Consider the following 27,675-nt stretch of genomic DNA (forward strand, 5'->3'; position numbering starts at 1 on the left):
TATTTAGTCTGAGAGCTTTCTGACCGTTCATTGAAAATCTATGTACGGCATACTGTCCATGTCCAGAAAGTTAATAAAAACATCATCAAAGTAGTCAATGTGACATCAGTGGGTCAGTTCGAATGTGTTGAAGCACTAAAAATACATTTTGGTCCAAAAATAACAAAAATTACGACTTTATTCAGCATTGTCTTCTCTTCCGCGCCTGTTGTGAAGCGCATGCATGAGACTAAAGTCACATAACTGCAGTGACGCGGCTGACATGTTATCCTTAGACATGTTTGCAAAGGTTTTTTTTAAAAAACTTACAGCATACGTCTCCCTCAGACTTTAAATGAACACACAAAAAACAGCTGGGGTGCACCAGATAACACGTCAGCCTCGTCACTGCAGTCACGTGACTTTAGTCTTGTGCATGCGCTTCACAACAGGCGCGGAAGAGAAGACAATGCTGAATGAAGTCGTAATTTTTTTTTTTTTTGGACCAAAATGTATTTGCGATGCTTCAACACATTCTTATTGACCCACTGATGTCACATGGACTACTTTGATGATGTTTTTATTACCTTTCTGGACGTGGATTTTCAATGAAGGGTCAACAAGCTCTCAGACTAAATATAAAACATCTTAAACTGTGTTCAGAAGATGAACGGAGGTCTTAAGAGTTTGGAACGACATGAGAGTGAGTTATTAAGGACATTATTGTCATTTTTGGGTGAACTATCACTTTAATCTAAATGACGTCCATTGCTGAATGCAAGGGTATAAGGGCACATCCTTAAAACCTGCAGTAAAAAGTTCTGGTTATACAGATGTGACCCTGTCTGTGAAATCCAGTCTAAAGTCTCAATCTTATTATGAGATTAGGAAAATCAAAATTTGAAATCAATCATTTGTTTCACTTTTATTTCAATCGTTGACATGCTCTTACTCAGTCAATATTGAAGATATCAAGATTATATTTTCACAAAATGGTCTTTACTTTATCTAGGATGATTTTATGTAGAAAACAGTAAATCACAAAAATAACTTTGGCTGGGGTTTTTACAGACTAGGTCACAAATATTCACTGATGGTTTTACAGAACTGATTACTTTTTGATAATTCAGATGTTCTGGTCCAACTGGTAGTCCTAAGTAAAGTTGCTTCTACAAGCTTTTCCTCAGTAAACCGTAAGGTCTAACTCACCTCCAAGTATAATAAGCTACTACAAACCAGCTGCTCCTTTAATAACCACACTGATTTCTGAGTCCTTTAGTACAGTAAAAGTACAGGGTCTGCCGCTTTTATCTTGAAGTATATTCACCGGGACCATTTTTATTTGCAAACCCACTTTTCTTATTCGTACTGAGTGTATAAGCTGTCCTGTTGCACTGTATTATCATTCTGTTTACTGTATGTCTTATTGTATGTACACACATCTGCATGTTTACGGTAAAGTTAGGTTTCATGAACTTAGCATTGCACTATAGCTGAAAAAACTGGACTCTTATTTTCTGCCTCTACACTGTTCAGGTTTCAGAGATTGTACACCGAAAGAAGTGCATTTTAATGGTTTTATGAATGTATAGTTTTGTTATATTTACACCATTCGGGACCACTGATTGTTCTTCTGTGGTTTCTATCGTAGCATGACGCACATAAGTTCAGCCATTCCGAAACATATAATGCTTCTACACGATCCAAACCTCAATTTTCAGTATTAAAGACACTGCTGGGAGAATTTTTTGAATAGTCAGGTATTATCGCAGTCTTCCAGCCATGAGTGCGTAGTATGTGTGCGCGAGTGTATGTGCCATCATGCATGTGTATCTTTCAGTGTACTGATGGATCTATGCTGTTTGTGTGAATGAGAATTTTGTTTTTGAGATTTCATATTGAATTTTATTTTGTTAGTAGCAACTTTTGTGCAATATTTGTTACACATTTTCATGTACACATTAATTCATAACTGAATGTATTTATTTATTTATTTATTTTTTAAGTTATTTTTGTATTTTTCATGTTACTTTTTTGTAATTTTATGATGAAACTGAGAAGTGTTTCCTGAACATGCTCAGACACGCAGAACTGAACATTCTTTCGCCTATGCTCACCTGTCTAGATTGAGGTGTAGATTTGTTGTCTGCTGTGTCTCTCAAACCCTAAGTCTTTTATCTCAGTGAAGGCAAAAGTTCCTCTAGAGCCAAAACAAACACATCTGCTTGTGTCTGTATTTCATTTTCTGTCACTTAAAGAAATAGTTCACCCAAAAATAAAAATTCTGTCATTATATACATTTTAGTTTCTTATAAAAATCTGTTGTATGGCTTCGGGAGACTGAGCACACAGATGAATATATGTGCACAAGTCCTATGGACTACTTTTATGATGCTTCTGCATCCTACTTGAATTGGTTAGAAAGTCTGAGTTTTGAGAATAATACATTCAGTGTCTCCCTGAAGAAAGTAAGTCATACAGGTTTTGAACAATATGAAGGTGAGTCGATGATAAAATCTTTATCTTTGGGTGAACAATTTGTCATGTCTGAACTTTCTGCAATGTTGGCTGAGGATCAAAAAACTCCCTTTTACTATTTGGTTATGGAAGGGAGGTGTAGTTTTCTTCTACTGACTTAAAGAAATGTGTAGCCAATAACAAGAGCATCTTGTCATTCATTTATGCTGGCACAGTGACTGCTGTCTTGAAGATCTGTGTTCGGGGTTCAAAAGCTGCTGCTATAAAATTTGTACGTGCTCCTGAGCACATTAGACTTGTATAAGAGCTCAATTAAAGCCCTGAAATGCTGAAATTTGGTGTTTTGTGACTGAGCGTCTCTAGGAAAACTCTAGGAAATAACATGCAAATATTACTAATGTCTGCATAGGAGTATTTTGTATTTGTAAGATTGTATCGTTAACAATACAACCTCATTGCACCATGTTACTCCATCCAAAAGTAAATGCCTATACTGCTAAAAAAAATCTTTAGAAATTACAGTATTATTAACAGCTGTTTGCCAGTAACTTACTGTAGATTTATATTTATGGTATTTACTGGCAACAGTTTGTTTAAAGTTAAGTGAACATTAAACATTAACAAGTTTTTATCTTTACAAAATAAAACTAAAATAAGTCTTATGCAAAGCATTCTGGCAAACAAAATCTGAAGGGAAAAAATAAAAAATTGATGAGGATTCCCAGAATGCTTTGCATTAGGCTGTTATGTTATAGTTTTATTCTGTAAAGACAACGACTTGATAATGTTTAATGTTGATTTACCTTTGACCAAACTGTTGCCAGTGAATAACAAACATTTAAATCTACAGTTAGTTACTGCCAACAGCTGCATAACTACAGCATTTATTTTTACAGTGCACAAAAAGTGTTCAACAGTTTAGGCTTTCATTTCTCAGTTGCATACACTTGTATCTAGCTGCTTTAAAGCCAGCATGTCTAGGACTCCCATCTGTCTCCAAGGATGATTTCCATGGAATCTTACCATGGCAACCATAATGGAGCACTATTTTGTCCAATCCTGCAGATTGGCTGCAAGTAGAACCCAATACCAGTTGAGTACAGAGAGCTTAAATTTTTAAGAAAAAGTCCCTAATAAAACCTGCAATTTTTTACATTTGTGATAACCTAGTTACAATTGCCAAATTAAAGGGGGCATGTCTTTTTTAAGATGTCAAATAAATCTTTGTTGTCCCCAGAGCACATATGTGAAGTTTAGCTCAAAATACCATATCAATAATTTATTATAGCATGTTAAAATGGCCACTTTGTGTGCAAAAATGTGCCGTTTTGGGTGTGTCCTTTAAAATGCAAATGAGCGAATGAAGTGCATCCACTGATCACAATAATGGTGGTTTGTTGAAATTGAAACTCAAATGTGCTGTGAATTATTTTCTCTCTCTCTCTCTCTGCACTAAATTGCAGTGCAGTGGTTGGATAGTGCAGATTAAGGGGTGGTATTATTATAATAGGAGCTCCTTATGACATCATAAGGAGAGCCAAATATCAACAACCTATTTTTTCATGTGCTTGTAAAGAATGGTTTACCAAAACTAAGTTACTGGGTTGATCTTTTTCACATTTTCTGGAGAGATAGAAGCACTGGGGATCCAATTATAGCTAAACATGGAAAAAGTCAGATTTTCATGCCATGGCCCCTTTAAACTCTTCACTCCTCACAATGACGGAACATCATAAACAAAAAATACACTCCCAAGTATAACAATGACCACAGTTTATTTACTCCTACATGCTTTTTTTGTGTGTGTGACACTTAGATTCACATGCACAAACCTTAGCACCACTGTGTGTGTGTGTGTGTGTGTGTGTGTGTGTGTGTGTGTGTGTGTGTGTGTGTGTGTGTGTGTGTGTGTGTGTTTGTGTGTGTGTGTTTGTGTGTGTGTGTGTGTGTGTGTGTGTGTGTGTGTGTGTGTGTATGTGTACGTACACGTTTTGCGTGTCCAATCTTTGCATCCACTGCGATGCGAATGTGGGTGTTAAGTAATGTGCAGGTTTTATATAATCGTTGTTGGCATCATTTTCATTGGTAGTGACACTTAATTGCACTTCAAATGAAGCAGCTTCATGTATATATAAAAAACTGAAATGACATCTGTTCACAAGCTGGCAGTTTCTGAATCTCTAATTCAGAATTTCTCATGAAAAACAGTTGCAACGGTCTTAAAACAATAAGTTAATAAAAGAAAAACAGCAAGAACACTATGCAAACCATAGCCACTAAATGATCTGCTTGTGTTCTGTGGAGCACATCTTCAGACCACAATGGTTTGGCAGCAATGAAATACAGTGAATAAAAGTAAACCTTTTGATATCGCAAATAATCACTTCTTTAAAAAGCATATGCAAATGACATTGATATCCCTGGTCTCCATCCCTGGTCTTCATGGTCTCCTCCAGCACACCTGATTCAGCTCTTCAGTTTAAGTGAGAGGTTTCTGAAAGGACGTCAGCTGACACAGGTGTGTTGACTCTGGAATAAAGACTCCCATGAAATACCAAACCTCGTCCACAGAGAGTGCGATGAGGGGAGTGTGGGGTGTCCGCAGTGGAAAGCTATTAAAGCATGAGCTGTTTATGGAACTTCGGATTTCTCTCTCTGGGCATTTCGGCGAATTTTCATTTCCGTGAGCTGAATGTAGCGGATGACATTTGTGTCTGTCCCACAAAAACACAAATGGGAAACAGCTGTTTAAGCACAGTAAATGCAGACAGGATGTGTAGTGACCGAGGAATCTCATTGGTTTTATGATTACATAGAAGTAAAGTATAGCATTTCAGATTGTGTTCATGTGTAAAGATGCTTTTTTCCAAATTGAACCCATGACATTTGCTTTACTAATGCTCTACCAGTTAAGCGGGACTGAATGTTTAAGTTGACTGACCTGTAGGCTGTTGTTTGTGTGACTCCTTTAGGTAGTGCAGGGCTTTGTTGTAGTCTCCTAAGTGATAATACGCCACACCAGAGCGATACAGGGCTTTAAAGTTCTCCCCCTCCTTTCTCAAAACCTTCAGGCAGTATTCTTTAACTCGTTCGTAATTCACAAGCTCCATCTGCAACAGACAGGCTACACACACATAATATATTATGGTTATGACATTCATACTTTAGGTTTCTGATTATGATAACTGATGTATACATGACTATAAAGTATGCAGTCTGTGAGGCATCACAATATAAGTCATGCTGCAACAACCCATGGCATGATCCATGACGTCATCCTGCGTGCATTCATAGACATTCATAATCCCACTGCTTATTTTTTTTCAAAGTCACATATTTTTAGGACTGGCTAATGTAATAGTTTGAGAATCTACCATTGAAAAGCCCATATAGGTCTATCACTAATTAGATTATTTGGGGAAACCCCCTTCAATGTCTACCCTGTTTTAACAGGTCGCGCTTAACAGGTGAGATGTATAGTAAAAACGTTTTGATGATACATTATGTACTTTTATACCTGCCAGGCTGTTGTAGCATTCCAGCTCCGCGTTCTCCACCGCACCTTTCTGCTCGTCCGTAAGATTGGATTTACTGATGCTGGTCAGGACGGTGGACGGAGACTTGCTGGTGTCCGGGTCCCCCAGCACGCGACAGAGACCCTTCATTTCAAGCAGCGCGCGGTGGTACTTCCCGATGGCCTCGCGGTATTTCTTATCCTTGTAACACTGCGTGCCTTCCGTCTTGAAGTCCAGGGCCCGTTTGACCAGTTCCGCGGGCTCGTTTTGGCTTTTCACTACCGTAACGTTCTGAAGAGGCGCGTGCTGCTGGTAGCGCCCGTCTCCACGGCTCCGTCCACCGTGAGGCTGCGTGACGCACGGTGACGAACCGGTGGACATTGAGCTGCTCGTAGCGATGTTTGCCTTACGGATCATTGCCTCGAATCTACCCTGTTCCAAGCTCATCACAGTGATAAAACTATCGGGGTGCAGTTTTTCCTAAAGCCCCCTTCCGTGCCCGTATAACGTCTTGATGAGTGGGGGAGCCGTTGTTCCGACAGCAGATGCTTTTTAAGATGGATTCCCCGATGGTTCACACAACACCGTGAAATTTCCCTCTTTTTCACACCCACTCTCTTTAACTGACAGTGCGCGGCACGTCCTGGTCTTACCGAATGACTCAAACGGGAGTGAGCGTGAGCATCAAGGCGCGCGCGCACTCGCGCTGCACTTAAGAAATGCGGTCATCACGAATGGAGCGCGAGAAGCGGTCTGTCAGCCCCCTGTGCGACGTCCAGTTCCCATTGAAATCCAGCTGAGCTCAACTCAGGCGTTAACAAATGCATTTTACTTGCTCAAATGATTATTTATCGTGACGTGTTTTCTGCCCACGGAATATAAAACTGAAAAGACAGCAGCTGTCAGACTATTTAAATACATTTATCCATCCTTTTGATCCTCCCTTGGTTTAGAAGACTCAGAGTTCTCTTTCATTATGCCTATTGCCCACAGTGCATTGTAATCCACTTTAAACAGATGAATTTAAATAATTTTTTTGTGGGAAATGTTTTCCCACAGGTGTGTGTGTGTGTGTGTGTGTGTGTGTGTGTGTGTGCGTGCGTGCGTGTGTGTACAGGGCCAGTGGGTGTGTCGTGATTGCGGTAAATCGTGCCGGGTAGGGAATTTGACCACTTTTTTATTTTTTTACACACATAAACACATGTGCGCATGTAGACTACACAAATAATGAAGGTGTAGGCTATATCGGATCAATAATTATTATTATTTTTTATAAAAAGAAAAGTTTTGTGGCATTTGGATTTGACTGACTGTTTAGCTATTTATTATGTATCTAATGTTCCTTTGTTTTTTTCTATGCAAATTAATCTATTTTGTTCTGCAGGGTCATGGGACTTGGAACGCCACGTTCCACTTATAAGATATATTCTTGAATAATATGGCAGCGGGGAGATTTTTCACATCTAAAATAATATTATTTTAAAAATAATTTTTAAGGCCCAGGATTGATTTAATGGTTCGTGTGGACAGGTGTTTTAAAATGTTATTGTCATTTAAAGCTAACTACACTTAAAATAAAGTAAACAATTGAATATATCATCACAAACGGAAGACATCTAAACATAAGCTGGAGGCTTCAGAAATAAACTTATAATAAGGAATAATAAGGTTAAACAAACAAATCAAACGGTGCACACTTTTTTATTTTTTTATTATTTTTTTGCCAGGGTTTCGAAATACAAAACATTAAATTAAAATATACAGAGATTTACAGATTTTATACTTTGGTATATTCAAATATTACAACATGAAATTTTTTTTATGTCTTAATAGCTTTGGTATTTTTGAAAGATGAAAGCGCTTTGATGTATTTGGATTTATAATAATAATAATAAATAATAATAATAATATAAATATAATAATAAATTGGTGTTTTTAATGAGATAATTTATTGCGATGAATATAAAACTTAGCTAGTACCAGTAAAATATTAAGTATATAATACTAATTTCTCTTGTTTTGCTTGTTTTTACAAAAAAGCATACGTTGAAAGAAACGTCATAGACGTTGGACGGTAGTTACGCCATCATCCCGCGCCTGTTCGCGAAGATGGCGTCGGTCGATTTAAGAGGTATTTTATCCCAGATTTCACAAATGTATTATTAATATTGATTATTATTTGAGTGTTTTATTGTCGTTGTTAACGAAGAATGCCTTTCGGGTTTTTTGTTTTTATAAAAAAATGTAAATCACTCCAATATTTCTGCTTAACGATGTTGTTGTTGCTTGTATGAGAAGGCGCAAGTCTTCAGTGTTCCTTTTGTTTGTTACATTTCTGTATCATGCACATGATTAGCATATACAGTTCATCTAAAGCCGGCTTTTTTGTTGTATATGACAGATAACTTGCTGGGGATCTCGTGGGTAGACAGTGGCTGGGTGCCCATCCTGAACCCCAGCAATGTGCTGGAGTATTTTTGTGAAAGAAGCAACCCTTTCTATGAACGCACCTCCAATAACGAGATGGTGAAGATGCAGAGATTAACACTGGATCACCTCAAGTAAGCACGTTAAACTTTAGAAACCTTTGTTTAATTTCCTAATCGATTAAGATCATACATCAGAGCTTGCTGACTTAACAGGAAAAGTGTGTGATGTTTATATGACCAATTTGTTGCCATGTGTGTAGTCAGATGGTCGGTGTGGAATATATTTTGCTTCACGCTCAGGAGCCAATTCTGTACATCATTAGAAAACAGCAGAGACAGTCACCTACACAAGGTGAGTTACTGCACTGACACACAGCTGTTCAGTTTTAACTGCTTCTGTTGATTTTGTTGTATGTCAGTATTGGGGAAACATTTGGGAAATTGATTGAATCCGGTATATATATATAAAAAAACTGAATGGAGCAGGCAGGATTTCTTTATTTGATTTACATACATTCACAAGTTTGCATTAACATGTAATGAAATTAAGCATATTTGGCTGGGAATAATTAGCCCGAACCCAGAGTACTTCCCCCTCTTTAATTGGGATAAATGTAACAGGAGAGAGTTAGGCGATGGGGTGGAGGAGGGATGCTGCATAAAACTGTCACAGGACTGAAGTGAGGGACGACCATATACAGAGACTCCCGAACTTGGTTAAATAAACTTTTTGGATAACTTTATAATTTAAAATTTAAAGGTGGAAAGAAAAACATTTTAAATGGCCTGTTTTAATATTTTTCTGTGGTTTTCTTTGCAGTGATACCCCTTGCTGACTACTACATCATAGCTGGAGTGGTGTATCAGGCACCTGACCTAGGATCAGTCATCAGTTCCAGATTGGTACATGCATAACTTGCGCTCACTGACCTTAATGCACCCTCCTAAACAAACTTTCAGAACTTTAATATTTTATGTTTATTTTGATGTGTCTCAGCTCTCAGCCGTTCATGGGATCCAGTCAGCATTTGATGAAGCAATGTCCTTCTGCAGGTATCACCCATCCAAAGGCTACTGGTGGCAATTTAAAGACCAGGAAGAGAAAGGTAAACCGACACACATACAGCAGTGGGAAGACATTTTTTAACGAGAACAGTATTACCTGTCAAGAGATGTTACATTTTTTGTGTTGTATGTGTGGTAATAGAGAGGGTGAAGCCTAAATCAAAGCGGAAGGAAGAGCCCAGTTCTTTGTTCCAGAGGCAGAGAGTTGACACACTGCTATTGGACCTACGCAATAAATTTCCTCCGACTTTCTATCAGGTATAATAAACATTTCTAACTGTTTTCTGAATGTTGTTTCAGAATTAAGCGCTTGCAACCAGAATTTGTAGCTCTGATACATTTTCAATAATTTGGTATCTCTCTGTTTCAGCAAAAACCTGGAGAGAAGCCTGTCCCAGGTACAAAAAACACCTTTGCACAGTCCAAAAATCAGTTTCTTAATTAAGTGTTCCTTAAATTTAGAAACAGTAAGATGATGATTTCTTAACCCTGGAGAACCCACGGGGTCAAATTGTTTCAATAGAAAAAATGGGTTTTTGGATTCTCCTTGGTTTTCCAGGGTTAATATTGCAACCACATAACTTATGATTTTGAAGCTACTATAGTTTAACTGTAATAGGTATTAAATATTTTTGGTTTAGTGTCTAGTTCGTATCATATTGCACTAGATATATTTAGAGATAATGGATTTTTTTGCTTTAGCATAAATAAACAAACATACATGACATAAATGCATACAACACATGTAGAGGCTGACATTTTCTCTGATAAAAAGGACAACCTGGAGGGCAATACAATGTATATTTAAAAAAATATATATATAAACCTGTAATGTGCTTTCCTAATTAAAGGGATAGTTCACTTTATAAATGAAAATTCTGTCATCATTTACTCATCCTCATGTTGTTCTAAACCTGTATGCATTTTTTTTTTCTGCTGAACACAAAATAAGATATTTTGAGAAATGATGGTAAACACACAGCAGATAGTGACCACTGACTTCCATAGTAAGAATAAAAAAAATATATATATATATGATGAAATTCAATTTGTACCATCAACTGTCTGCTTACCATCATTTATCAAAATATTTTCTTTATCATTTATCATAATACTTCCAAAATATTTGTATTCCTTCTATGGAAGTCTATGGTCACTATCTGCTGTGTGTTTACCATCATTTCTCAAAATATCTTCTTTTGTGTTCATCAGAAAAAAGAAATGCATACAGGTTTAGAACACCATGAGGATGAGTAAATGACAGAATTTTCATTTTAAAGTGAACTATCCTTTAAGACATGAACAGTTGTTGTGAACAATAAGAATTCACTAACACAACACTTTTCCCCAATAGTGGAGGTAAAGAAAGAGCCAGAGGTACCACCCGAGACCGTAAAGCCACAAGAAGAGAGGGAGACGAAACCTCCAGCCCCACCTGGACCTGCCAGGCCAGCCAGCCAGCCTACACCCAACAAACCACCACCTGAGAAACGTGCTCGCCTGCAGTGACATAAACAGAAATGCTGGCTTACCCGATTTAGCCTCAGTATGAAGTTGCCTACGACCTTGATTCATTGTTGGAGTACTGCATAAAACAAACATGCCTCAGGACTGTGTTACTGTATATAAATATTCTTTATACTCATTTTTTGTAATAAGGGAAAACTATGTTCTGTATTTTATTGTCTTTATTTCACTATTGTGTTTATTGTGCCATTGACTCTTACATGCTTACATACAGAGTGAGAATTAATGCTGTTAGTGATCTTGATAGCATGATTTTGTTTTCATGCATATTTTGTACAGCCCTTTAACTAATAAATAAACCTCAGTCTTTGTATACCTGTGTATTACTCCAATAACTGTTTAAAACTTGTCTTTGGCATTCTGGTTGTTTACAAGGATGTTTATGTTGATAGTGCGCAGCGCCCTCTAACGAAAATATTCAGAAGCACTTCTTTTTCGCTGATTCACAAATCCATTAGCTCTTTGTAGTAAAACAGCCTTTTATGCAGCACGTGTTTTTTTAAATAGAAATTGTTTTATACACACAACAATTACAACCAGCTTGACCCACTTTTACCACCTGGGAGTAATAAACGGTATGCGCCAATAACGACGGTACAACAGAAAAAATGTTTGGTAAAACAAATATTATCGACATATCCTTTATATTTCCCTTTAAAGTAGGTTTATTCATAAATAATAAAAGTTTATTCCTAAAAAATAAAAAAGCTGTTCGGTCATTATTAATTTTGTAGTTTTTTTTTTAAACGTGATGTAAAAATCACAGCGCACCGTCCCAGATGTTATTCTTTGGCGATGCTCGCCTTTCGCCGCACGGGAGCGCTACAAAACAACGCGTTTGTCCCTCGCTCGCAACGCCACTCTCTAACCGAACTGTACGCAAACAACGGAGGCGCGCGGGGCACGACGGGACGGGAAGCGCAGCGCTGGAGGACCGCAGAGAAGAAGATGGCTGCGACGGGGCTCGAAAGGCCAGCGCCGTGCGTACTACTCCGAGACGGCTAGACAGGGGACAGGGGGGTAAAAATGGGGTCGCAGACCCTACAGATCCTGCGGCAGGGCGTGTGGGCGTCGGTGACGGGAGGATGGTACTACGACCCGCACCAGAACACATTCGTGAACGCGCTTCACCTTTACCTGTGGCTGCTGCTGCTCTGCCTCCCGTTCACGCTCTACATGGTGAGAGACGCAGATGTCCGTTATCTTCCGTTATCTTAATTTTTCTTTCTAACCATTTGTCTGTGTCTATTCATATGTGTCCTCTCAGTCGGTCCATCCGAACCGTCTGTCCATCTCTTTATACTTCCTATTTTCTTGCGTACATCTCACTGCTCCCTTTGTATATTTCCCTTCACCCCATCTGCCCAATACCTTCAATTTCTCTTATGAAAATTCACCATGTTTTCGTTACAGAAACAATAGTTTAGCTGTGTTATTTGTAGTAAAAAATATAGTAAACACAGATTTACTATGGTTTCTCTACAAGAACCATATTGTATCCATGATGTTTATTGTAAAATATAAAGTCATACAAATGTAATCAGTCAGTCTATCAAAAAAGCATAGTAACTGCACTTTTACTATAGTAAATCTCTACATCTTTTCCTGTTACATCCCTGTCTCGGTTGATCTCTCCTTTAACTCTATTATTGGTTGCTCTGTCTGTCATGTTGGGCATTGTTTTTTTTATGTGGTCTGTTTGTGTTTTATGGTTGTGTCAGTTCAGTTTTTTTTAATGTCTTGATCAGACTATCATGAGTGTAGTTGCATCATTGTTTATGTCATCAGGCTGGGTTTTCTTTTGTTGTGCCTCCCCCTTTTGCCATAGTCAGTACTCATCAGAATTCATACGTGAATTGTTTTGACTCCCTGAACATCCACATCCAAAAATGGCTCTAGTGGTTTCTGATGTGTTTAGACAAAACTCTCCAGAATAAACTGAAACCACATGTTTCTAAATTCTTTTAGTCCAAACCTTTTATTGATGCCACATCTTTACCAGCCACTCTTCTTGTAAAAATTTTCTTTGGTTTGCAGTCTATTTAAAGGAATAGTTCACCCAAAATGAAAATTAGTCCATATTTTACTTATCCGCAGACCATCTAAGTAGTGATGCACCGATGTATCGGCCGCCGATATTAATCGGCCAATTTTTGATGAATTTGAAACCATCGGCATATCGGCAATAGCACGAGAAAGGCCGATACCGATTGTTTATTAATTAACTGCATAAAGAAATCCATTATATGTAAAAAAAAATAGTTAATGTTGTTAATAAAATAAATGCTGAATAGCTAAAACCACCTTTGAAGGTTGTCATGCTGTCTTATTATATTTGTTTTAGCTTAATTTGCCTCTCTTATTATGTTGGTCAGTTAAATGTTAATACGATTCAATCCATGTTTAGTAAAAATAATTTGATGCAGAAATAAACTAGCTAATAGACCAACTTTATAGTATTGTATACAACAAGTGTTTAATATCGATATCAGCCAGAAGTTGTCTGTTTAAATCTGTATCGGCCCAAAAAAATCCTATCGGTGCATCCCTACATCTAAGGTGTATATGACTTTTTTTCAGCCAAACACAGTCAAGAATTACATTAAAAAATATCTTTGCTCCTTTTTGCTAAAATGCCATTGGATAGTGCCCCAATTTTTAAAGCTCCAAAAAGCACATCCATCCATCAGAAACTAATCTATACGGTTATTAAATGTCTTCCGAGGCAAGCGATGGGTTTTTGTAATGCTGGGTCAGAGGTCATTCTCCAGCCTGACCTCAACTCTCTTGTGAAAACGTGTAGAGCTGTAGTTTATAAATGTTTTCCTGCAAGAACCCATCACTTCAGTTTGAAATACATTAACGGTCCCGTTCTTTCTGTGTTTTTGAATTATTGATTGTGTTTACAGTGCGCAATATAAAATGTGTTCATGTTTCACGTGTAAAAAAACATAGTATTTTTCACACAATTTTCTTATCTGTATAGCGCTGTTTTCACTGTCCTTAAAACGGGCTGATGCTTTTCTATGAATTCCCTCCTTCAGAAATACTTATCGAGTTCTGATTGTGTACTTTGTTTAGTGTGTTGTGATTTGATAGCAGCTTAGCTTGCCGTTAGCTTAGCTGGCGACTGACGTATTCCTGTGGGCGGAGTTTAGTCAAAAAACTGTTCTACTGACGTCATTAAAGCAGGAAGTAAAGGACTGTAGTCCAAACCGGCTGTTTGCTGTAATTCTGTTAAAGAAAATATATCGCCTGGCAGTGAACTTGGAGCTTTATCATTTTACAGGTATTATTTATGCTGTTAAAGCAACATTACACACTAACTAGGGTGGGATCAGAAAGAACGTGACCTCTAAATAACCATATGGATTAGTCTTTGATGGATTGATGCACTTTTTTTAGCTTTAAAAATGGGGCACTATCCAATGACATTACAAAGCTGAGACTAGGGCTGTGACGATGCATTGGGCTTCCCATTAAAAGGATCTGTCTGAAGGCTCAATTTCTGTGTTAAATCCACAGCTTGTGCGTGAACTACGGCTTATTGATCAGTTGAAAGTCCTTTATCAATCTAAAATCACTAAATCCCAGACAAGGCTTTAGCCTAGTCCCAGACTAACTTAAAGGCGAAGGGCACGATATCTGAAAAGCATTTTGGAAAAAGGAGTTGGGCCAACTACCGAAACACACTTGTAGCCAATCAGCAGTAAGGGGCGTGTGTACTATACAACATTGTTGCCTGGGTTGCGTATGTGTGGGGCAGGTCTATCAACAGAAGGTCCAGACTCTATTGGTGTAGGTGCGTGTTTGTTTAGGTAATTTCAAATGTCAACATTGGCTTTCAGAGATCATTGACCCTGCCTTCAAATGTTAGTGTTGTCTTGATGGAAAACAACTTGCTCTGAACTATATCAGTGCGAGTGTTGTGTCTCAAGATGCACACCAGTAGTCTTTATTCATAAATTATGCTTTTAAATGCATAATTAAAATGACTTAAATATCCTATTTTAGGCCTAGTCCTGGCTTAACCTAACCCAAGTCTGGGAAACCACCCCTACGAGTTTGAGTTCTCATCACATACAGTCCTATAGAAGTGCCATATTTACAAAAATCTACCAATTTATGTCCCTCCCAGCATTTTTACAGACGTTTAAGGGGAAATGTGAATCAGGGATATGTGTGTGGTGGATATAAGGACAAGTGTGTATCTCTGTAAAAGACACAGATGCTTGTTCAGTGCCAGGCTGTTTATAACTTCTGCCCTGTGGTTGTGACTGAATTATGACTGCTTCTCTGCATAACCCTGTAACTCGGTATAGCAGGTTTCTATATTTATATATGATGTATTTATACAAGGACGGTGATAGGGTTGAAACATAAGCATTTTTTTTAAACCCAGTGTTTTGAAAACATATAAGAAAAACTTGTTTTTGTTTGTGGATTGTTTTTAGACATGGGGATTAGTGTGATTCTGTAGGAGCCCATACTATATATCCACTTTTTATATAGCACCTCTCATACTGTATATCAAACTCAAAACCATTAAATTTGCTTTATTTTATCTCTCTATTTTTCTGTAGGCATTGCCCCCCACCATGGTGATTGTGGGTATCTACTGCGGCGTGATAGCCGCTATGTTTGGGCTGCTGAAGGCAGTGAATTATCGTCTGCACACTGCGCTGGATGAAGGGGAGGTGGTGGATCTGCGTGCCAAAGGGAGTGAAGGGGGTCAGGGCGCAGAGCGTCAACGTGAGGGTACCAACATCAGGCAGGAAGACTCAAATGGGCCTGGGTAAGAATCACTTATGAGCATGTTTCATATAAATTAAAAAACGGTTTCTGATAAGGCTAAGAACCTGCAAAGGAATCCAAATCAACAGTCTGATTCAGTACATACAGGGTTAAAAATCAGCTCTGAAAATGCACGTACCCAGTTCAAGATGGTTTTGAGTTTAGTAGTCTGAGATTTTCTGATTCAGCTAAGTAAAGTTCTGATTCAAAGCCATAGCCGCGGTGCTCAGTGGTAGACGTGTTTTTAAGAGCTAATCTGCTGTCATGCTGAATGCATTCATCACCCACTGAGTGAGAAAAGAAGGGAGGAGGGAAAGGGGTGAGAACTCGAATTCAACTTCACAAATGGATGAATATTACGCTTGTGCCCTTCATCATCACCCAAAAAAAGTCTGCAAACTATCAGAGGTGAATAGTTTGCATGATGTTGCACATTATCTATGAGAGCAAGCATTGCTGACAGAGTCAGAACATGTTAAACGCACTCTCTAAAACCATGAACAAAGCAGTTTAGTGACCTGTTTTTACCAGCATCAAAACTTTACACTCTTAAAAATAAGGTGAGCTTCACGATGCCATAGAAGAATCATTGAATGAATGGTTCTTAGAGGAACCAAAAATGGTTCTTCTATGAGGAACCTTTTAAGCACCTTTATTTTTAAGAGTGCATAGCTTATTTTAATACATTTTCATCTGTATGTGAAAGAGAAACTGAGAGGTTCTTGAATGGAGAATCACTGACAATGGCACACACATAGAGTACACATCTGGAGGGACATTCCTGGTTGTCTGGGTCAGTGCGTGGTAAGACGACAGTAATTGGGAAAATATATGCCATTACTGTTTGGAGGATCTTATTTCATCCAAAGACCTGCATGTATCTACTAAATGATACAATGGAAACCTTTTAAAGAAGTGTTATGATGTCACTACCAGTCATGTCATTACACTGCCCTGTGGTTTGTAATGTGATGTTTTTAACCAAGCGAATGTTGTAAGAATATAAATGACACAATCTTAAAGAGCCACTAGTTTGTTGCTAAAAAGAATGTCATTTTGCAATATGCAGTGTTTTCACATGGTTTATGGTTCAAAAAACTAATTTTTTTCACATACAATTATTGTTGCTCCTCTATGCCACGACTTTCTAAAGAGCGTCAATATCTACAAAGCTCATCATTCTGAAAAGCGCGCTGTGCTCCAATTTGCCCGCTATCCAGTGCGCTGTGATTGGCCGAATACCTCAAGCGTGTTCCGGAAAAGTGCACTCCTTACCATATTTGGAAAATCAGCTCCCAAAAGGGGGATAATATCGTCTTTACTATAAATATGAACCCGAATCTGATCCAGAAAATGATCAATCACCTTGGCCAGCGCCGCAACTTCGCGAGCAGGCTGTAACAGATTGGTAAGGTAAGGATACTAAAGCATAAAACCTTGTCTGCATTTGTGATCATAGAAACGACAAACAAGCGCTACTCTGCACTGAACAAAACTTGTATTTGAATAATGATTTAAATAGTAAGTAGTAAATTCTTTAAAAATGAAAACATGGACCTACTTATAGGCTGCGAGTCAGAAGTGGGTGGGATTATGATTACGTGCATCAAATCCATGTCAACTAGCTTCGGAAGTAAACAGTAGCCTACAATTCTTGCGTTCGTTGTAGTCCAAGAAAAGACATTTCAGTTGGAGACAATAGCTCGCGTCATCGTAGTCTTTGTGAATTGTAACTTTACAGATCGTTAAAGGAAAACACCACCGTTTTTCAATATTTTGCTATGTTCTTACCTCAACTTAGAATAATTAATAAATACCTATCTTTTTCAATGCGTGCACTTAATCTTTGTACAGCGCGTCGTCAGTGTGTTAGCATTTAGCCTAGCCCCATTCATTCCTTAGGATCCAAACAGGGATGAATTTAGAAGCCACCAAACACTTCCATGTTTTCCCTATTTAAAGACTTTTACATGAGTAGTTACACGAGTAAATATGGTGGCACAAAATAAATTGTGGCGTTTTTTTATAATATAAAAACTGAGAACTATAGACGGTTTCATCGGACGCACGTGATACACGTCTGGATCCGAACTTCCGTTTTTTTTTTTTTAATGGTCTGACTAGTTGCTAAACTGATCTCTTGAACAAATGCCTCCTCGAAAAATAACAAATGTTTTGGTTTCCTAGGTAATCTATGTGTTGTTTTTTTGCTTGTTATATAAATAAACTACGTTTAAAGAACTTTGTTTTTATTTATTCTTAGCGGAGCTTACCGGAAGTTACGTGCGGACCGCAACAGCTGCTTGTTTATGTTGTTACTGCTGAAACGGTCTATATTTTATGGCGGAACAGCACTTCGACCTTGGGCGCAGTAATATTGACGGAAGGAGTAGTCGCAAGTGATGATGTTAATGTGCCCGAGGTCGAAGTGCTGCAAACTAAGTGCTCTTCCACCATACAATATAGTTCTCATTTTTATCCGCTTAAAAAATCGTCATGTTTTATTTTGTGCCACCATACTTACTCGTGTAACTACTCATGTAACTGATATCTTTAAATAGGGAAAACATGGAAATGTTTGGTGGCCTCTATATTCATCCCTGTTTGGATCCTAAGGAATGAGTAGGGCTATGATAATGCTAACACAGTCACGACGCGCTGTACAAAGATTAAGTGCACGCACTGAAAAAAAGGTATGCGTTAATTAGTCTAAGCTGAGGTAAGAACATAATAAAATATTAAAAAACTGTGGTGTTTACACTTACATACCCAAAGAAATGTAAAATTATGAAAAGGAAGATAGAGGCTCTTTAAGTAAAGCTGAATTCCCAAGTATTCCCAGAAGTCTACATCCGGTCTGCTTCTCAGCTCATAAACTGGCGTGTCAAGCTTGAGTCGTGAATATTAATTATGTTATATGATGGTAACCCTACTGATCTGAAGAAAGGCAAGCGTGGGTAGGTGAATATGGGTAGGTGGGTTTTTCATCGCTCGGGCATTAGTTTCAAGCGGCTGGCCACAATAATTTTTTCTTCGCACTGTTAGTGCTTCCAATATTAGTCATTCATGAAATTGATCTCTGCTAAATGACCAACACATATTAGACACTAGATATGATGACTCTTGGATGGCGCCTGAACCGCTGGGGCTCTTGGGCGGGTTTGGTCATAAATGACATTGTTAACATCCTGGAGCCCTGAGGGACCGTTCCTCAGTTAGTGTGTTGCTAGGTAACCAACCCCTTTCTGTATGTGTGTGCAGGGATCCGGGAGGTGGAATAGAGATGTCTGATTTTCCACGAGAGGAGACGCCACCGGTCGACTGCAGTTCACGAAACTCTTACGTAGGAATGGACTCCAGCCATCAGGTCTGTCTATGTGTTTGCATGTGAACACATTTATTCCCTAACTACAGGCACTTTTTGCAATCTTTTTTTGCATATTATGCACTGATTTGGGGAATTCTGCAGGTTTCTGCATATGTGACCCTGGACCACAAAACCAGTCATAAGTAGCATGGGTATATTTGTAGCAATAGCCAACAAAACATTGTATGGGTCAAAATTATAATTTGTTTTTAATGTCAAATTATTCGGATATTAAATAAAGATCACGTTCCATGAAGATATTTTGTACATGTCAGACCATAAATATTTAAAAAATGTATTCATTATTAGTAATATGTGTTGCTATGTGGACGACTTTAAAGGCGATTTTCTCAATGGTTTTTTTTTTTGATCCCTTAGATTCCAGATTTGCAAGTAGTTGTATCTAGGCAAATATTGTCCTTATGTTGGTTTGGTGGTCCAGGGTCACATATGTAATAAGCAAAGATGTTACATGTGTATTTTTTGGATTATAATACTGCTGGTCCCAGTGCATGTGTTGGATCATTAATTGTTGGTTAAATTTAAAATCATAGAGCAAAAACTCTTAACTGTAAACAAGGTCTAACTGGTTCAGACTAAATTAATTACTGTCCGCATGCTAAATTAGTAACAGTGACGGGAAGTGACAGACATAATGGTCTAATGTAAAAGCTTGTGTCATTGATCTCGCTCTCTGTTTTTCTCTCTTTGCCTCTGTCTCTCTACAGATAACGTCCCACGGTGGTGCAGTCACAGTGAAACGTGAGACATTGTTGTTTTTTTCACTTTTATGTTTGCTTGTTTCTGATTTCTGACAGTCTTGTAACTCAGAGGTTCCCAAACTTTACATTTTGCGACCCACCTAGATGGGTATAATCTGTACCGGGACCCACCAACATTTAAAAATGTAAATATGAGGAGAATGCACTTTTTTTTTTACTTTCATAATTGAATAGTTGTTATTTTCATAATTTCCTTATTTTATAAATGAAATGTAAGTTTAATTGCAGTATCAAAATAACTTATAGTATATCATGTCAAAATCCTTGTAGCCAAGGGACTTTGCATGACTCATTTTATCCCACTGTGCAACCCACAAGCGGGTCTCGACCCACAGTTTGAAAACCCCTGTTGTAACTAATAAATCTAACTGGTCATCTTACGTCCCCAGTAGTTCAGTTTTAACCAAATATGAAAAATATTCTGAAAAAATGAAAAATTATCTCTCTAACTTTTTTTGGGAGCAAAATAAGGTAATTTGTTACATTCTATGATGTTGATTTTGCATACAATTGAAAGTTAATTCCGATAGATTTTGTCAGGCCTTGAAAATGAAATAATATAAAATTAATTCATGCACAGAATGTTCGGTAGCTAAAACTATTCGGACGAAAATAGCAAAAGAGCATCTTTCTCGGATACATTCATGTTATTCTATAATGGCTGCTATTTGACCGTGTCATAAACATTTTATTGTCCTATAAATTGTATTTATTTTCACAATTATTTGCTATTTACGGCCAAATGAGTTTGGTTGGCAAACATTAGGTGCATCCTTATAATCCAAAATGTAAAATATTAAAACTAAAAAACTTCCCTCATTTATGCTTTCATGCATTAGGATTTATTGGGTTTGCCAGAAGTGAAATTGAAAATATATCCTTGCGACTTATGACTGGTTTTGTCATCCAGGGTCACATTTAGTTCATCATTTGTTTCTAAAGAATTTGAACCATTGGGTAACTATCAGAGCTGTTTCACACAGTTCACATAAGCAGCATTGCAGTGTAACATAATTTACAGACAGCAGCATATGCCTCTAAACCCTTTACACTGTGTCAGGCTACATTATATCATAAAAAGGAACAATTATAGTTAATCAGTTATAAAATGGTTATCAAAAGTAAGATCAAAGAGAGACGTGAGATTTGCTGCAGACAGAAGTGATGTGTTAGAAGGTCTGCAGTACTGCGAACACGAGAGAGAGAGAGAGAGCGGTTTTAAGGATGAGTTAGATGAATAAATAAGTAATAAAATGTGACTACCGCCTGTGTTTCAGGTGTTGGAAAGGTTCCAGATGACATCAGTTTGAGTTTGGGTCAGAGTTGTGAATCTTAAATAACACCAACCAAAATATAATGAAATGCAAATTAGCCTGCTGAAAGTTTAGTATTGATCTTACCTAACACAAACTTAATTTACTTTACACTGTCAGACAAACAAATGGTACATAGCTGTCACTGGGGCAGGAACCTTTTAAAAAGTACATTTTTGCAACTACAGAGTTCATATTAGTACCTCAAAGGTTCATATTGGTACCAAATGTATACATATCTGTACCTTAATGTTACATATTAGGACCTCTTTAAAGAATACTAGCCCAGTGACGCTTGAGATCATTTTTTCTGACAGTGTATATGGCTTTGGCAAGTAAAAATTAATGTAATAGACGCATTAAAGAGCTATAGACTTACTAGACTAAAAACATTTTTGTCATTAAAATTACAGACAACTCCGGATACAAAATACAAACAATTTTATCACAGTGAAAATTTACAATCAGAAAAATTCCTTAAAGCTACCAGTATATTTTTTGGAGTATTATTTCTAACTCACTTGCTATTGAAAGGTGTTGCTAAAAATAAGTTGTTTGCCACTCTTTTACTAATGAACATAAAGAGATGATAATATAATAAACATGATCTTCATTTACATTTATGCAGAAGTTTTTATTTGTAGCGAATTGCAGTGCATCCAAGATAAACTTTTGATCAGTATAACCCCATTCACACAGCACTTTGATACCAGAAACTTTCAGTAAAATTAGCAGAGAGCCTTCTGTGTGAACACAAACACGTCCCGTAAATGTTAACATTGCTGACATGGTAACATTGCTGTAACTTTTACAGAAAGCGTCCTGTGTGAGCAAAAGGCAAAAACAATGCCGTAAGGGGTGTGCCGTAGTAAGGATGCGCGGGTCATGACAAGGGGGATTTAAATGCAGATTAACATTCACAAAGAGAAACTTCTACAAACTGGACTGAAGCAGAGATCAGGGAGTTCCTCACCCTCCTTTATGATTGTATCATAAACAAAAACATGCGGTTTCTCCAGAAATGCAAACTTCAGACGCAACAAAAAAAAACTTCCAAGCGCCGGACTTTACGTCACGTGTCTTTACTGGATCTTTACGGCATGTGTGTTAATGCACATACAGATTTTGAAAAATCATTGGCAGTGTGAATAAACCGAAACCAAATGATCCCTGGACAAATCCCAAACGTATTTTCCATGTATTTTTTGTAATCTCTGATTCTCTGTGTGAAAATGGCTTATGAGTGTTTCCTGAGAAACAAAACAACAAACTTTGCATTGTTAACACAATGCTCTACCAACTGAGCTTCAGGAACAAACCTGAAAAAATGTATGTAATGAAAATGTGAATGGATTCATAAGAACTTAAGGTGTATATGAGAAGCTTCGAAGCAAAACCCTCTAATTGCGTCTGACATGATTTCTTGTAAATTAGCATTTGGATTTTACAAAGAGTGTGGTATTTCTAAATGGGGGATTTGAAGAGAAAGTATTTGATGAACATATAATACGTCCCGAGAGCATTTGGTTAATATCATTATCTAATTTTTGACGGAGGTGGCGTTTAGTGGCTGTTGCATCGGAGTTCCTCAAAGTCACAGACAAGCCATATAACACATTTTAGTTTTGAGCAAGTATGAGACTTGGCTGTACATTTTAATTTTTTAGTTTCCTCCAACTGTGGTTTTGTTTAACTGGAAATTACAAAACCACGAAAATAAAGCTGAAACTCTTCGCTGACATGAGAATTGGTAGGACACTTTGGTCTGCCCTTTAAAAGGTTTTTGTAAGTGATGAGAGAGTCATTAGTTAAAAAAAGTACACCGAACGATTATGTCAGCACTGCACTCTGGTCCAGACTTTTTAAAGCACACAAGTAAATGACCTTAAGGACAGTGTGGTTTTTGTGAAAGTTGAATAGTGTGCAGAATGTAGATCTAATTGTGCTTGGCCTATGACTGCATGAGCTTTTTACACTTCATCAGTGTTCAGGAAACTGGGATTATTTTGTTAAAAGTCATTGCTTTCTGGTCTCATTTGGGTGACTGTTGTGTCCTGGACTCAGAAGCAAGTGACTTATTTGCTTCTTGCTTTTGATGTTAAAATGAACACTGAATTTGAATAAGCAACTGTTAGCAAGCCATTTGTTGTTTCACTTATATGTTCTTTTTTCCCTCTATAGATTTGATGTCGGACCCAAAGATGTTCTGCCTTGTGTCCAATGACTCTTTCGCCTCCATGCAGCCGTCAACCTCACTGGCTCAAGACCTGTATGGCTCCACCCCCCACCCTTTTAGCCAATCACTATCCTCTTGTGATACAGAAATTACTGCCCATCTTTCCACCCACTCGCAATCTTTCCGGAAAGAATCGTCTCGTCCTCGTGGGTTGCCTCGCACATCAAGCTCTGCCGGATCTGCTTTTCCAGATCCTTCTCTGCCTGAGTTCAGCCTGTATCCTCCACCACGCAGGGGAGGACTGGATCCTGTTCGCGAGATGGAGTCCTCCAAATCACAGAGGGCGACGGAGAGCTCAGAGCAGGCAGACTCCGGAACTCCCAGCACATCAGTAACGGAATGTCACAGGCCTTCTCAAAGAAAGCGCTGTGGGATATCACGGTCCATCTCCCGGGAGACTGGGGACGAGGAGTGTCCCGGGGAAGGGGGATCTGGGCTGTACCAGTCAGAGGGTGTTCAGGGGCGTCGGGAGAGAGCAGGAGGGTGTAGTGCGGAAAGTTTACGGAGTTTAAGCACACGCAGTAGCGGCTCCACGGAAAGCTATTGTAGTGGAACCGACAGGGATACTAACAGTACCTTGAGTAGTCTACACAGTGAGCAAACCAGCTCTACGCACGTAGAGAGCCTCCTGTCACTGTCTGGTGACGAGAAGGTGACTTCAGGACACAGTGATCCACGGAACTCTAATGTGGCCTCGGGGGAGGCTAATAAAAACCCCCATGCCAATGAACTTGCCACTAAACTGCCCTCCATTGATGCCCCCAACTCCTCAATCACCGAGGGCCAAAAGGGAGAGGGGACTCTGGAGGGGGGGTCAAGGACTAGCGTTGACGTCTCTTGTGGCATCGCTCACCAGCACAAGGAGGCCGAGCCAGACAAAGCACGACGCAAAACCGGCAGTCTTGTTCACCGGGCCGCCTCCTCATCTGCCGCCAGTCGTAATGGCCGACGACGTAACGGTAAGCAGCGCGCAAGCAGTTTTGACGCCAGCAGGCACCGGGAATATGGTTGTGGGCGCGGCATGGCAAAGCCTCGCTCTGCTGTGTTCGTGAAAGGGGAAGAAGACTCCAGCGATCAAAGCGAACTTAGTTGTGCCTCCAGCCTGCACTCCACCCACCAGCTCAGCACAGACTCTTCATCCAGCACACCCCACTCTTGCCCTTCCCCTGAGGATCGTCGTGGCCCCCTTCGGGCCAAAATGCACAGTGTGCAAAACTCAAGTCAGAAAGATAAAGACAAAGTGCGAGATAAAGAAAAGGGAAAACGCAAAGCTTTACGTCACACTCCTAGTACAGGCAGCGCTAAAACACACGCTCGAGTGTTGAGTCTGGACAGCGGCACTACTGCTTGCCTTAATGACTCCCATCATTTGGGGGCGCCAGCAAGTTCCAGACCTCTTACCACTTCCAAGTCAGACCTGGAGGCAAAAGAGGGGGAGGTGCTGGATGCAGCGTCGCTGCTGGGAAGGGCCTCTCATCTTGAGTCAGTGACCCGATCCAGGAACAGCCTGCCTTGTCCCATTTCCCTCAGTCACACACAAGACCCAGCGACGGGATCACGTGGTGAGTGCACACACACATTGGCTTCACAGTAGTGAGTGCATATCCGCTTGTTAAGTCATGATGAAGGAATACTGTGTCCGTGTCCAAGCTTCCACTCATTTCAATAGAGGATATTATTTAAACAGCTGTTTATGAGCAAAATGTATTCTTTACACCTTTAAGCGAAAATTTTATAACACAGCCGTCTTCAGATTCACAGAATCAATGACCGCAATATATTAATAATTTGTAAAAAAAAAAATAATGCATGTCCATATCTGGTCATTTTGGATTGTGTTAGGTACAGATAAAAATTAGGATTGGGTGTTTTATTGTTCGTTTTGCATTATGATACATGTGTATGTTTGCATAATTGTTTATGTTATTTCCCTATGGCATTTCAGTTCGGTAAGATGTGAAAGTGGTACATGACGTCAGACTTAACAAGCGGATACATGCATTTATGTGAGGTCATGAAGTGGTGATCTCATGGTGAATTCATTCTAAAGTGTGCAACATTTAAAGGAATAGTTGAACTAAAAATGAAAATTTGATCAGTAATTACTCACCCTCATGTTAAACAGATGAAGATGTCAGACAGTAAGGGCCATATTTGATTCCCCTTCTTGAAACTTGACAAATACTATGAATCTTTGCTATGAATCAACATGATAATAACCTGGTTGCTCAGAATCAAAAGATTTAGGCTTGGGACACGTAACGTTAGATGAATTTCAAATCTTAACCAAATAAGATCAGCGTTACCAGAGTTTACAAAATGGCAAATTTGCATCAACACAGTTTGAAATTAAAAAATTAATGTGTTATTAAAATGCTTTTTATTCTTGAACATTACAAAATGTAGCATAGGTAAACACAGTGGTCTGATTGAAAACTAGGCATTTAAAATATAATATAATATTAAAATGATATAATATTATATAATAAGAAAATTACTCTTTACTCTTCAATATTAATAATTTTTTTCTAAGAAATGTTCAGTTTCCTGTAGCAAACCGCCAAAATCACAGTGTTCATAAAAAAAAGAAAAAATCTAAACCCTCCTGAATCTGTTTATGTTTGGATTTGGACTATAATTGTTTGCTTTGGTTTTGATACTGTTGGTTAATAATTAGTTCCTCTTCCTCTTCTCCATCTTTCTCTGTGTTTGTGTGTCTGGAGCACAAAGTGTGTTACTGTATGAACACAGAGGCGGACACTACTTAAGTATGTTTTACTTTCTACACAAAAGTACATTTGTATGTATTTGTATTTTATCAGTGTTTTACTTTGGAAAACATACATTGCAAAGCATATTATCATAATTTTTACTCCACTACATTTCATAATTACAAGTTTTTGGTTAATATTTAAGTACATTAAACATCTAGTATTTTTTTTACTTAAGTAAAAAATACTTTTGTACTTTTACTCAAGAAAAATAAAAGTAAACAATTTTTTATGTAAAAAGGTATTAAATAAATTTTAATATGCAATATGAAAGGAAATCACAGTGTGATTCTATGCTTTAGAATGTAGTGAAAATTTTTTAGTAAAGTAAAAATTTTTCCCAAGACAAACACTCTGATAAAGCACAAATGCTTTGTAAATTTACTTAAAATACTCAACTAGTGTCCGCCCCTGTATGTACAGAGCAATGTGTCATTGTGTTTGTGTGTGTTGTTACCTGGTGTTTGTGTGTATATCGTACCTTTATGTGTTTTTCCATGTTTGTGTTTATGTGTACTCTTTAGACTTTGTGTGTGTGTGTTTCTGATGTGCAAACTGTTTTTGCCCATAGGCCTTTTACTTACAAAATAGCTGAATCAAAAAAACTGGTTTACAGCCCTTCTGGCTCAGTATCCGCTTGTTTAAACTTTGTTTATATAGTAATATAGTTTTACTTTTGGATGGTGAATCATCAGCTCAGCTCATTCACAACAGGTTTGAAGTTCACCTGTAGATAAAGTGCTTGATTTCAGTACAAAACTGCTTTCCACCTTAACAATCCCACATTTTACTTGAAAACAAATGTGGAAGATAAGTCACCCTGAAATTTTGAGAAGAGCTGTTGTTAAATGTTGTTAAAAAATACGCTGTTGTAAAGGCAACCAAATAAACTTATAGGGAGGAATATCAAAAACAGGTTTATACAACAACATAGGTGTTTGTTGCAAGTCCTTTATTGAAAACATGTTATGTTATAGCACATAAGGGATAAGAAATGAAACTATACTTTTTATTTCAATTCAAATTATTGCAAACAAAGATAAATTGCTCTGTTGTTTTCCTTACTTTGGATAAAATAACTTTGGGTAAAAACGTCTGCTAAATGTACTTCTATCCAGCGGATCTATTAGATGCATTGATAAATCCAATTATCATTGATCTTTTTGGTAGGTAATTGCAACTAATTGTTCACAGAATAAAAGTTTTTTTTACATATAGGTGTATGTATTGTGTATAACAATGATGTGTGTGTGTGTGTGTGTGTGTGTGTGTGTGTGTGTGTGTGTGTGTGTGTGTGTGTGTGTGTGTGTGTGTGTGTGTGTGTGTGTGTGTGTGTGTGTGTGTGTGTATATGTAAATAAAAAACACACACATGCATGTATATAATATGAGACAAGACAAATATGGATGCTTTATGCAA

At 38.1% G+C, this 27,675-nt stretch overlaps 3 protein-coding genes across 4 annotated transcripts in view; 2 read left to right on the forward strand and 1 right to left on the reverse strand.

The window, feature by feature from the left end:
* Positions 1-4,215: 4,215 nt before the first annotated feature.
* Positions 4,216-7,046, reverse strand: LOC135786791 (tetratricopeptide repeat protein 9A). Its single transcript, XM_065296370.1, has 3 exons — positions 5,975-7,046; positions 5,399-5,581; positions 4,216-5,171 (listed from the first exon to the last, which is right to left on the reverse strand). The coding sequence occupies exons 1-3, from the start codon at positions 6,417-6,419 to the stop codon at positions 5,089-5,091; spliced, it is 711 nt and encodes a 236-aa protein (XP_065152442.1). The 5' UTR covers positions 6,420-7,046; the 3' UTR covers positions 4,216-5,088.
* A 907-nt stretch (positions 7,047-7,953) lies between these two features.
* Positions 7,954-11,306, forward strand: med6 (mediator complex subunit 6). The gene is made up of 8 exons (XM_065296371.1): positions 7,954-8,103; positions 8,374-8,533; positions 8,662-8,753; positions 9,222-9,304; positions 9,399-9,507; positions 9,609-9,724; positions 9,837-9,864; positions 10,821-11,306. Exons 1-8 carry the CDS (start codon positions 8,082-8,084, stop codon positions 10,973-10,975), a joined length of 765 nt encoding a protein of 254 aa, XP_065152443.1. The 5' UTR covers positions 7,954-8,081; the 3' UTR covers positions 10,976-11,306.
* Positions 11,307-11,898: 592 nt separating this feature from the next.
* Positions 11,899-27,675, forward strand: part of pcnx1 (pecanex 1) — a 39,271-nt gene continuing 23,494 nt past the window's right edge. The window contains exons 1-5 of one of the 2 annotated variants that reach the window (XM_065296373.2): positions 11,899-12,172; positions 15,577-15,788; positions 19,049-19,154; positions 19,883-19,916; positions 23,431-25,047. In XM_065296373.2, the coding sequence (XP_065152445.1) occupies positions 12,020-12,172; positions 15,577-15,788; positions 19,049-19,154; positions 19,883-19,916; positions 23,431-25,047 (2,122 nt within the window). In that variant the 5' untranslated portion in view covers positions 11,899-12,019. The remainder of the gene's footprint in view (positions 12,173-15,576; positions 15,789-19,048; positions 19,155-19,882; positions 19,917-23,430; positions 25,048-27,675) is intronic. The other variant, XM_065296372.1, reaches the window with a different exon arrangement.

Source organism: Paramisgurnus dabryanus, chromosome 20, assembly GCF_030506205.2.
Source record: "Paramisgurnus dabryanus chromosome 20, PD_genome_1.1, whole genome shotgun sequence".
In the NCBI taxonomy this organism is placed as follows: Eukaryota; Metazoa; Chordata; class Actinopteri; order Cypriniformes; family Cobitidae; genus Paramisgurnus; species Paramisgurnus dabryanus.